This window comes from Canis lupus, chromosome 15, assembly GCF_011100685.1.
Source record: "Canis lupus familiaris isolate Mischka breed German Shepherd chromosome 15, alternate assembly UU_Cfam_GSD_1.0, whole genome shotgun sequence".
In the NCBI taxonomy this organism is placed as follows: domain Eukaryota; kingdom Metazoa; phylum Chordata; class Mammalia; order Carnivora; family Canidae; genus Canis; species Canis lupus.
Window position 1 is genome coordinate 582,730 of NC_049236.1, and position 10,898 is coordinate 593,627.

The 10,898-nt window shown below is 51.2% G+C and overlaps 1 protein-coding gene across 2 annotated transcripts; it reads right to left on the reverse strand.

The window, feature by feature from the left end:
• Positions 1 to 4,953: 4,953 nt before the first annotated feature.
• ZNF691 (zinc finger protein 691) lies at positions 4,954 to 10,158 on the reverse strand. Of its 2 annotated transcripts, none has more exons than XM_038557646.1 (2): positions 10,055 to 10,158; positions 4,954 to 6,441 (listed from the first exon to the last, which is right to left on the reverse strand). In XM_038557646.1, exon 2 carries the CDS (start codon positions 6,430 to 6,432, stop codon positions 5,578 to 5,580), a length of 855 nt encoding a protein of 284 aa, XP_038413574.1. In that variant the 5' UTR covers positions 6,433 to 6,441; positions 10,055 to 10,158; the 3' UTR covers positions 4,954 to 5,577. The 2 variants fall into 2 exon arrangements, with proteins under 2 accessions (XP_038413574.1, XP_038413575.1); XM_038557647.1 differs by lacking the exon at positions 10,055 to 10,158 and adding an exon at positions 6,810 to 7,327.
• Positions 10,159 to 10,898: the final 740 nt, after the last annotated feature.

The window sequence follows — 10,898 nt, forward strand, 5'->3', positions numbered from 1 at the left end:
AACAAAATGAGCAGATTTTGGAGGATGACCAGCAGTCTTCATCATAAGAAGCTCTTGGGTTGATCTTCTATGTGCTTTATATCTTCTTTCCTTACCTGTATTTTTGCTCTACATTGTAGGGGCTTTTCTTGATATTTCTCTGCCAACTGGTCTCTTGAATTATCTGATTTGAGCTGTCATATGTTTAATTTCCAAAAGCTATTTCCTATTTTCCAATCGTTTCTTTTCGCTAGCAACCTTTCTTGTTTTATGGAGGTAGTATCTTCCCAGATCTTCCAGAGGATATAATTGGAATTTTTAAAGATTCTGCTGCTCCATTACAACTTTCTATTGTCTGGAGTCACTTAATCCATTTACCTTGTCTCTCCCTTTCATGCTTCTAGCTGTCTTAACTTTGGTGCTCCTCATTGCTTGTTTGTGGCATAACAGAGAGCAAGTTGATTAATCCCAGTAATTGAGTTGATTCTCTCTGTTGCTGTGTGTTTCCCCTGTTGCTGTATATTTCCCCGAGAGGCCATCCTCTTGAATAGGAAAGATGGGTAGGGTCTTCTGGAAGGCTTTTCTGTAGTGTGAGTGGATGGGTCATTGCTGAAGGATGAGGTGGGGAGAGGGTTTGTAAAAGTCACAATGACAAAAGTTTTATTCTGGGATATTAGTACTATATTAAACACACCAGATTTCTCCTAGAGATTTATTGGATTTCTATAGAATGAGCCTTCTGGGGTCCAGCTGTGTGTGGTTCATTTTTGTCTGGAGGGAAGTGTCAGTTACTCTCTACTCTGGAGGCAAGAGGGAGGTGATGGGTGCAGCTGCACAGACCTTCTACAAACTCTATAGCTTTTAGACCTGCTTTTCATGTCTGTCATCAATGCCTGCCATGATGCCTGTCTGTCACCTGCCAACCATGAACTCGGAGTCTTTCTGTGGTTTTGCCATGAAGACAGGCTCTCACTTCCATGGCCTGAATTCTGGGCTGTGGCTTACTACACTCTGCTGAGTCATCAATGTGTGTCATCTACTTTTAGAAGTAAATGACTTTTTGTTGAAGTCTCTGCACCTGCCACCCTTCTTCCCTGCCATTCTCTTTGCTGTTATGTTTTGATTCCTTTTAAGTTATCTTAGTGGAGTCTCAGAAGGAAGGGGAAACAATCACTTTTTGCTCAGATTAGAGTTCTTGAACCTTTAATATGCTTACAAACTTCGTGAATCTCCAAGGGTATTTATTGGTTTATTTTTGCAACTGCTTTATGGGGTAGGTGTATGTTGTTAAATGGTGAGGCCTTTGTTCTGCTGAGCTCCTTGATGTGTTTGTATATGCAAATTGGCAACAAGGGCTGAGGAAAACTTTTTATTTTTTTTTAATTTTTTTTAAGTTTTTATTTATTTATGATAGTCACACAGAGAGAAAGAGAGGCAGAGACACAGGCAGAGGGAGAAGCAGGCTCCATGCACCAGGAGCCCGATGTGGGATTCGATCCCGGGTCTCCAGGATCGCGCCCTGGGCCAAAGGCAGGCGCCCAACCGCTGCGCCACCCAGGGATCCCTGGGGAAAGCTTTTTATAATAGAGCAAAAGATGGGGCGCCTGGGTGGCTCAGTAGAGTAAGCATCTACCTCTTGGTTTCTGCTCAGGTCATGATCTCAGGGTCCTGAGATCAAGCTCCATGTCAGTTTAAAGCACCAAGGCTGCTTGAGATTTTTCCCCCTCCTCCCCCTCTGTTTCTTCCCCTGCTCAAGCTCTCTCTCTCATAAATAAATAAACAAATAAATAAATAAAATCTTTATAATAGAGTCAAAGAATCTGCAATTTCCAGAGCATCTGGGAGAGGATAAGGGTAGCAATGGGAGGGAAGAGAGAAAGCTAGGGACACGCCATGATGGGAGCCCCTCCCCAAGACTGCCAATCTCTCAAAGGGATTCTAAACTTACAGAAGGCTTGGAGTGGCAAAATTTCTTGGGGAAGCCAATGAAGGTGCTTAGTTCTGTGACAGGGCTGACAGGGACAAAACAGAGGCTTGTACAGTCCGTGGGAACGTCAGACAAGAGGAGACCATGAGAGCATGAATCTCAGGAATCACAGAAATTGTGTGGAGGGTCTGAGCTTTCCCATTCTGTGGAACTGGTAAGGCTCTGAGGCAATCATACAGAACTCTCTGTAGATCAAAAGGGCCCCAACCCTCTTTAGTTCACCCTCCACGCTAGCCTGAATGATCATGCCATTTCCCCGCTTGAAAATTCTGTCCCTACAGTCCCAAATTCTTTATCCTGGCATCCAACACCCTTCAGAACCTGGTCCCTGACTGCCTTACTGGCTTCATCTCCTCACACAGGACACTCTGATTTTTTTTTTTTTTTTTTTTTTTTTTAGGACACTGATTATGTCAAACGTTTCACTATTCCTTAAAACACCAAGCTTTCCTTTCCATCTGAAATGACCTTCCTCTTCTTTGCCTAGTAAACACCTACTCACTCAAGACCAGACTTGATCATCATTTCACCTTCTCTCCCTTCAAAGAGTTACCCATTCCCATCTCATTCTCCCAACACCTTGTTCTGAGGAATTCCCCTTCCTCTGAGTTCCCAGCAGGGAGGGCTGTCTTATTCCATTTTGGACCTCAATGTCCAGTACAGGCCAGTTTAAGGCCCTCCCTGGGCTCCTAGAGCTCCGTAGGTATAACCATAATGATATCCATCACCCTACACTGTAACTCTGGGTTTATGTGCCAATATCCTGCACTCAGGGAATGAAAGAGCAAATAGGGAAGTTAACAAAAAAGGAAGTCAGAGAGTAATAAATAAGTGGACTAGTCAGGACTCAAGTCTGGACCAAAACAAACCCTAGCCTATGAACTTAGTCAAGAAGGGGCAAATAAGATTGGCCAGCAAGTCATGTCCCAAGATCAAAGCAAGTGCTGAGTACATTGGTTCTGGGTCTTACTGGCAACAGAGACTCCCAGAAAGCCACAGCAATTGTCGCTAAGGCTCTAGGTCTGGAAAGATGATATCAAGCTCCCCAGGCAGGGGACCAGTAGACCTAACTTGGTAGTGGATAAAATGAAGAGCTTGGTCTCGGAATCCCACATACCGGATTTGAATCCCAGCTTAGCCATTAGATCAGGTCATTTAACCTCTCAGATTTGTCTTATCTCAAAAATGGGGATACTACTACCTTACAGGACACTTAGGGAGATCAGAGATAAGAGGTCCAGGAGAACTGATGCTTGGTGGTGTTTGAGGGCAACTTTAATTATTAGGGAGGATGCCAATTCACACACACAAGTTTGGGTGGCTGTATGTTTAAGATATCTTGTATGCAGATTTTCAAGGAGCAGGAAAATGTATATGTAATAAAAGTGCTTTGTAGACTACAAAACATTAATTCAAAGGGGTACACGCACCCCTATGTTTATAGCAGCATTATTTATTTACAACAGCCAAATTATGGAAACAGCCATGTGTCCTTCAATTGATGAATGGATGATATGGTATATATTCTAAGTGGAATATTACTCAGCCATAAAAAGAATGAAATCTTGCCACATGCAACAACATGGATAGAGCTAGAAAGTCTTATGTGTAATAAGTCAGTTGGAGAAAAACAAATACTATATGATTTCACTCATATGTGGAATTTAAGAAACAAAACAAATGAGCAAAAGGGAGAGACAAGAGAGAAAGCAAGAAACAGACTCTTAACTATAGACAACAAACTGATGGTTACCAGAAGGGAGATGGGTGAAACAGGTGATGGGGATCAAGGAGTGGACTTGTGATGAGTGCTGGGTGATTAAAATAAAAACTTTTTAAAAATCCTTTGTAAACTATAGTGTCCTACAAATGTCGGGGAGTCGTCTGGGAAGTATTTTATAGTTGGAAAAAATACAGGCTTTGGGTTTAGGCAGAAATAGGTTCAGTCCTTGCCGTTTACTTGCCATGTAATCTCGGGCAAATCACTTTCTGTCAGCCTGTCTCTCCAGCTGTCATGGGCGGGTAACTCTTACTTCCCAGGGTTACATGAGAATTCAACAAGATAATGAGTATAAAGATCCTAGCACATCCCTTCCTGGGTGGGTAGCAGGATCCCATGTGACAGGTCAGGTTATGTATGGGTGGTGCCAGAATCAGATTCCAGCTATTAGCTCCAATGAAGAGGACCCCCCACTCTGGAAGAGCAGGACCTGATTGGCAAGAGATGTAGAGAGGGGTCTTCTGTATTTGTTGGGAGGAAATCTGGGGGAACATTAAACTGCCATGGAGAAAACAGTTGATATCTGCCACGTGGAGCCAGGCCTACACCAGAACGGCAGGAAGCTGGCAGGGTCCCTGCCAGGCTTCCCAGGCCTGGGAACTAAACTACTGCCACTAAAGACAAAGACTCCCATTATGAGTTCCCAGCCCTCACCCCCTACTCCCTGACACTGTCATTTTTCCTAAGCATAAGTAAGCATCAATCAAGAATCTAAAGGAGAAACGGTTCTAATACGTGGCAGTGACTTCCCACAGAGCAAACGGTCCAGGGCTGCATCAAGAGGCCACCCTAGCTCCCACTTCCAGGGATTCGCATGGTCCCAGGCCAGCCACACGTGGCCCCTCCTTCTGAAGCCACTAAGTGCAAGCAATGGAAAGAGCATCAGCTCAGAATCAAGGGAGGCCCAAGTGTGAACTCTGGCTGCCCCACACCCCTGCTGCGGGACTCCACTTCTCCTCCCTTGTGTCCTCGTCTTACTCCCGTGACAGCTGCTGTGTCAGCTCATGGACACAAATGTGTGCTGTACAATCTACAGCAGAGGTGGATGCTCAGTTACTGTGACCTCCTCAAAGGCCCCAGAGCCACAGCCTGCTGTCCTCCGCTTTCCAGAGCAGTCACCCTGGGATCCAGCCCCCTTCCAGAGGCTGCAGTGCCACCAGCTCCCCAGCACCCACTTCCCTGATGCCCCAAATAAGTACACAGGTCCTTTTCATTGAAGGGTTTTACTGCTAATCACTCTGGAACAGATGCAGGTTGCAGGGGGTGTAAGTCACAAACATGGCAGACTGTGAAGGTCCCTGGATCATGGCTCCCTGAGGGCTTCCCTTTCATTCCTAAGGCAGGACCAGACCTCTTCTCCAGGCCCAGGAGGCCCCTTGCATTGGGAAGGCTGCTCCTCCCAGCGCAGGTGGGGCCCAGCAGATGGGAGCCAACAGCCACCGCGATACTCCCTAAGCGGTTCATATTCGATCTGGAGGATCTTCAGACTGTGATGCCCACCCCACAGGTGCTTCCTCAAAGGCCAGGGGAGGGTTGCCCTAACGATAGGAACATGTGCTAAGCCTACCCTACTTCTCTTTCATCCCGAGGAGATGAAGCCACGACTGGATCCTCCAAACTTTCCAAGACAAGACACTGGCCTGGAAAGAGGCAAGGATCTTTACTCGAGAGTCCCTTCTCAAGACTTCCTGGAGATCCTGGCTTCAGAGGCAACAGGAATCCATTCTCCAAAGTGAGATGAGGAGCTAGAGGTCAAGGGGGGCAGCAGCAGATCCTACAGATCTTCCGACACTAGGCTGGGCTCTCTCCCTCTCCTCTCCCTCATTGTCCTTCAGCTGGAGTCTTTCCCGGCCTGCTCTCCCAGGTGCGTTTTCTGGTGGCGGATGAGGTTTGAGCTCCGGGAGAAATGTTTCCCACACAGAGTGCACCAGTAGGGCTTCTCCCCTCTGTGGGTCCTCTGGTGCGCTCCAAAGTTGGAGATGTCGCTGAAGGTCCGCCCACACTCGGCGCACTCATAGGGCCTCTCGCCTGTGTGCGTGCGGTGGTGCACGCCGAAGCTGGAGCTGTTGCTGAAGCTCTTCCCGCACTCACAGCAGATGTAGGGCGCTGGCTCCAGGTGGGTCCGATGGTGCACCGCCAGCGTGGCGCTCTGGCTGAAGCTCTTGCCACAGATGTCACAGCGGTACGGCCGCTTGCCCAGGTGGTCTTGCTGGTGGGTGGTGAGGTCCGAGCGTCGCCGAAAGCTCTCCTGACACTTGGGACATTTGTAGTGCTTCTCTTCCAGGTGGATCCGCTCGTGCCGGATGCGGTTGGAGCTTCTCGAGAAGCTCTTGCCACATTCAGAACACTTGTAAGGTTTCTCGCCGGTGTGGATCCGCTGGTGTGTTCTCAGGTTGGAGGTATTATTGAAGGTCTTGCCACACTGGGCACATATAAAGGGCTTCTCGTCGGTCTCGGGCCTCGGGTGAGCCCTGGGGCCCCCAGGCTCTCCAGCGGGGACAGTGACTTTCCGCCAGGGCTTTTTTGGATGGATCTCTTGCAGACCCTCCGACAGGCTCTCTTGCCCACGCTCTTTCTCCCCATCTGGGATCCGAAAACCCTCAGAGTCATCCACTCTCCAGGGCTTACCCCATTCCCCTTCGTCAGGCAGGTGCTGTTCTGGATCCTGCTCCTTCTCACTGCCCATTTCTGAACCCTGAAAAGGAACACAAATGGCCAACACCTTTATTCCTGGGGTCAGGCTAGGCCACAGGGAATCTGTTCTGGCTGAAGGCGTGTACACCTTCCCCACGGAACCATCCATCAGAAATAGCCTCAATGAACTGGAGCACCTGGAGAGAATGCCTTGCATACAGTCACACCTACACAGGCACACACAGCACACACTCGCACACGCTTATAGCCACAGACAGCCACACTCACCACATATAGAGACACAGCCCTCCCAAACACGGCCACAGCTACACACCCACACAAAATCACACACACACACACGCCACGTACAAAGACACACAGACAAACCACGTTCTCCCACACACACAGCTACACATACACAGTCCCAACCTAGGTAAACATCAACAGATGCCAGCTGAGTTCCTACAGCCCAGGACAGGGAGAGGGGACGAAGTGCTGCCGCTGAGTGTGGTGTTTCCTCTGGGCCCTAGAGCAATGATGGCACCTCGGAAGGCACAGAGGGCCGGTGCAGATCCGCTGGGGTGACAGGACCAAGGGATGAGGGGTGGAGGCACAGACTGTGACAGCTGATGGTAGAAACCAACAGACTTCCTTCAAGTCAGCAAGTATTTCTGGAACACGCAACAGCAGTAATGGAAGGAGCACTGGCTACATTCAGGGCTGGATCCCGATGGTGACACGCACGACAGAACCGTGCAAGCTATTCACGCCCTCCGAGCCCCAACTCCCGTTGCTCACACCGTGATACCCGCCTACGCTGCAGGGCTCTGTGTGCGTAGGAAATGCCTACAGTGTGTTGTGGCAGGTACGAGTAATTCAGCAAACGACAGCTGCTGTGACCACTGTGGAGGCCACTCTGTCCTCGCCCTGCAGAGATTACAAGAATGAAGAAGAGCCTTTACGTGATCTTGTTAGGAAAGAAAAAACTTTTAAAATTAAAAAATGGTGTAAGACTCTATATAATCTCAAATGTGAAATACAGACAGAGCCTCAAATCTCTCAGTGGAGGCCAGCAAATTTTTCCAGAAAGGGCCAGATAGTAAATATTTAGTAAATATTTGAGACCCTAGGATCTCTGCTGAAACTAGTCAGCTCTGTTGTCGTCTCAGAAGCAGCCGCAGGTAACATAGGAATAAAGGAATGAGTGTGGCTGTGTTCCAATAAAACTTTGAGACAAAGGGAGGTGAACTGTAGCCTACCCAACCCTGTTATTGAGTGTTTCTTGAAGAACCTAAATAAGGAGAACCTGCCTCCTCCTCCTAAAACATAAGTCCCACGAGGGACAGGATCTTTGTTTTCTAATGTAACCCAAATTCCTCAAGCAATGATGGTCACATATTGTAGATCTTCACTAAATATTTGTTGAACAAGTGAAGGCCAGGCCTGTCTCTAGCACCCACTTCATTCTTCCTTGTGTCTGTCTCACCCACTGTTTCTCAGGAATCATCTACCCACTTCCACCTTTATGACCCCGCAGAATCTTGGACTTGCCCTTAACAGTGATTTGCAATCAACTTTTAACATATCTGTTTCCAGGGGATCCCTGGGTGGCTCAGCGGTTTGGCACCTGCCTTCAGCCCGGAGCCTGATCCTGGAGTCCTGGGATCGAGTCCCACATCGGGCTCCCTGCATGGAGCCGGCTTCTCCCTCTGCCTGTGTCTCTCATGAATAAATAAATAAAATATTTAAAAAATAACATATCTGTTTCCACTAGCAGTTTATAAGCAATTTGAGGGGAGAGACTGGGTCATTTTGGCCACCTCTCCCCAGCATGAGGCCCGGATATGATCTGAATTTGGGCCCCAGCCCCCTCTCTGCAGGGGGCTATAGGGTCCCCACCCACTCCGAATCCTGCTATTCTAAGAACCTACAATCTATACCAAGCTCTGGCTCTACTCAGGTCCGCATGCTGGATCAAAATAAGAGCAAGAAGATTTAGGATTATGGTTACTACCCGCAGTTTATGGCCCAGTGCGGGGAAACAGGACACAAACTCCAGGAACTGGCATACAGTGTAGAAAATGCTGGGGGCGGGGGAGGGAGGGTGTCAGGAACTGTGCCTTAGTCATCTTTGTACCCACTCATCAATGCTTCCCTCATTACCTGGCACGTTATACAGGAACCAATAATAATAACAATAAATATTTTTGAAGCTCATACTAGGTGCTAGGCCTGGGACTGAACACTGTATGCACATCAGATCATTTCATTTTCATGACTTATTTTGGAGATGAGGAGACTGAGGCTCAGAGAAATTGTGACTTGCCCCAGGGCACATAGCACATGAGTGTCAGAACTAGGACCTGCGCCCCTCATGCCAAAGCCAGCGCCTTTAAGCAAGACACCAGTGATGGAGAGAGGAGGGAGGGAGACAGGAAGGGGGGGGGGAGGGGGAGAGGGAGTGGGGAGCCCCAGGCGGGGAGAAAAGGGAAGGAGGAAGGAGTAAGAACAGTGCCAAGGGAGTTCAGAGGACAGCTGCCTCCCTCAAGAGATCAGGGATGAGCAGCTACATGGCAAAGGTGGTATCTTTGGTATCTGAGCTGGGACTTGCAGGACGAGTGAGCAAGACTGGGGCTCGCAGGGATGGGGAGCCCCCTATCTACTGAGAGCACAGTGGCAGGTAAAGTACAGATGCACTTTCATGCCACATTTCAAAGCTTTGGGGAGAGAAGGCCCCATGGGGCTTGTCGTCCCGGAGGCTCTAGGTTCCAGGGTACAGGGAGGATCGAGGGTGGAAGGGATTGGGAAGTGGAGAAGGGGCCAGGGCTAAGAAGTAAGAGCCAAGACCGACCTGATGGTTACAGGTTCGGGGGGCAAGGGCCTGGGTTACGGAGAAGGGGCCACGCGGGCTGATGCTCACAGGTGCGGGGGGGCAAGGGCCTGGGTTACCATGTGGGCTGATGCTCACAGGTGTGGGGGGCAAGGGCCTGGGTTACGGAGAAGGGGCCGCGCGGGCTGATGCTCACAGGTGCGGGGGGCAAGGGCCTGGGTTACCATGTGGGCTGATGCTCACAGGTGCGGGGGGGCAAGGGCCTGGGTTACGGAGAAGGGGCCACGCGGGCTGATGCTCACAGGTGCGGGGGGCAAGGGCCTGGGTTACGGAGAAGGGGCCGCGCGGGCTGATGCTCACAGGTGTGGGGGGGGCAAGGGCCTGGGTTACGGAGAAGGGGCCGCGCGGGAAAGTGGGTGAAGCGTGTTTAGGGTCAAGCACGGGGCAGCGGACGGGGCCCTGCGGAGGGCAGCTTGGTGCGGTGTGGGGGAGCCGCGCAGGGGTCAGAGCGCCCGAGGGGCGGGCGGGGCAGGCGCAGGCTGCGGTCAGAGGGTCAGGGCCCCGCCCGAGGGGTGGGCGGCGAAGAGCGGGGCGGGGCCGGCGCCCCAGGCCGGGGCAGGGCGGCGGGGCCTGCGGAAGGGGCTGCGGCAGGCGCCGGGCCGCGCGGCGGGGGCGGGGGTCGGGGCGACCGGACCGCCGAGCCCACCTGCCCCCGCCCGGCCCAGGGAGCAAAGCCACAGCCTCTGACTCCCCGGGAGGAGGGAGGGGACGGTGCTCAGAGTTCCCCGCGAAGCCGTGTCCGCCTCCCCCGCTCCCCGCGACCGCGGCCCCAACCCGGACCCACCTCGCTCCCGCCGCTCGGTCAGGGACAGCGCCGCCTCGGTGGGCCGGGGGAGGAGCCGGAGCCGGAACCCGGCGAAGGCCCGCCCTGCCCCTCCGGGATTGGGTCCCGAGGAGGATCCTTCCCTCCCATTGGCTGTACCGGCTGCCACCGCGCGAGAAACCCAGGCGGGACCGCCAATAAGCTTTGGTCTCGGGCAAGGCCTGCTGGGAGTTGTAGTCCTGAGGCAGAGCGTAGACTCGGGGAAGGAATTTGCGAAGTTTAGAACCGAGCGGCGGAGGCTGAGTTCCCGTCCGGGGATTTGGGTCTCCTTCTACGCGTTGGAAGCCCGACGTGCGGGGCCCGCGGTTCTGGGAAGTAGCAGAATCCGCAGAGCTAAGCTGCGTGACCTCCAAGGGCTCATGAACTGTTTCTTCTCCACTTGGAGCTGGTGACGCTTGACGGTCCGGTAGACAGACGTCCCGGGAAGCCTGGAGTCCCGCGCTTTGCTCGAGGTTTAGAATGCAAAGTCAAAGGATTGCAGACCTAGAAGGGAGATTAAGGATCAGCTAACCCTCCCCCCCCCCAAAAAAAAAATCAGCTAACCCAAGCTGCTTGTCGGAGAAGCCCAACGTCCCCTGTCCGAGGAGCTGCCTCTGGGTCTCCCAAACACTCCTGCACAGGGACTTTTCCTGGTCCTACGTCCATAAACCTCATTGCCACGCATCACACCGGCACTATAAGGCTTCTAAGGTGTAGCCAGAAGTCTAATAGCATATTCTCCTATATGCATGGTATTTCAGTGCAAAGAGCAAAGATTACTGTCTTCAGAGCTAGCTAAACTAGATTTATAATCCCAGTTCTACTG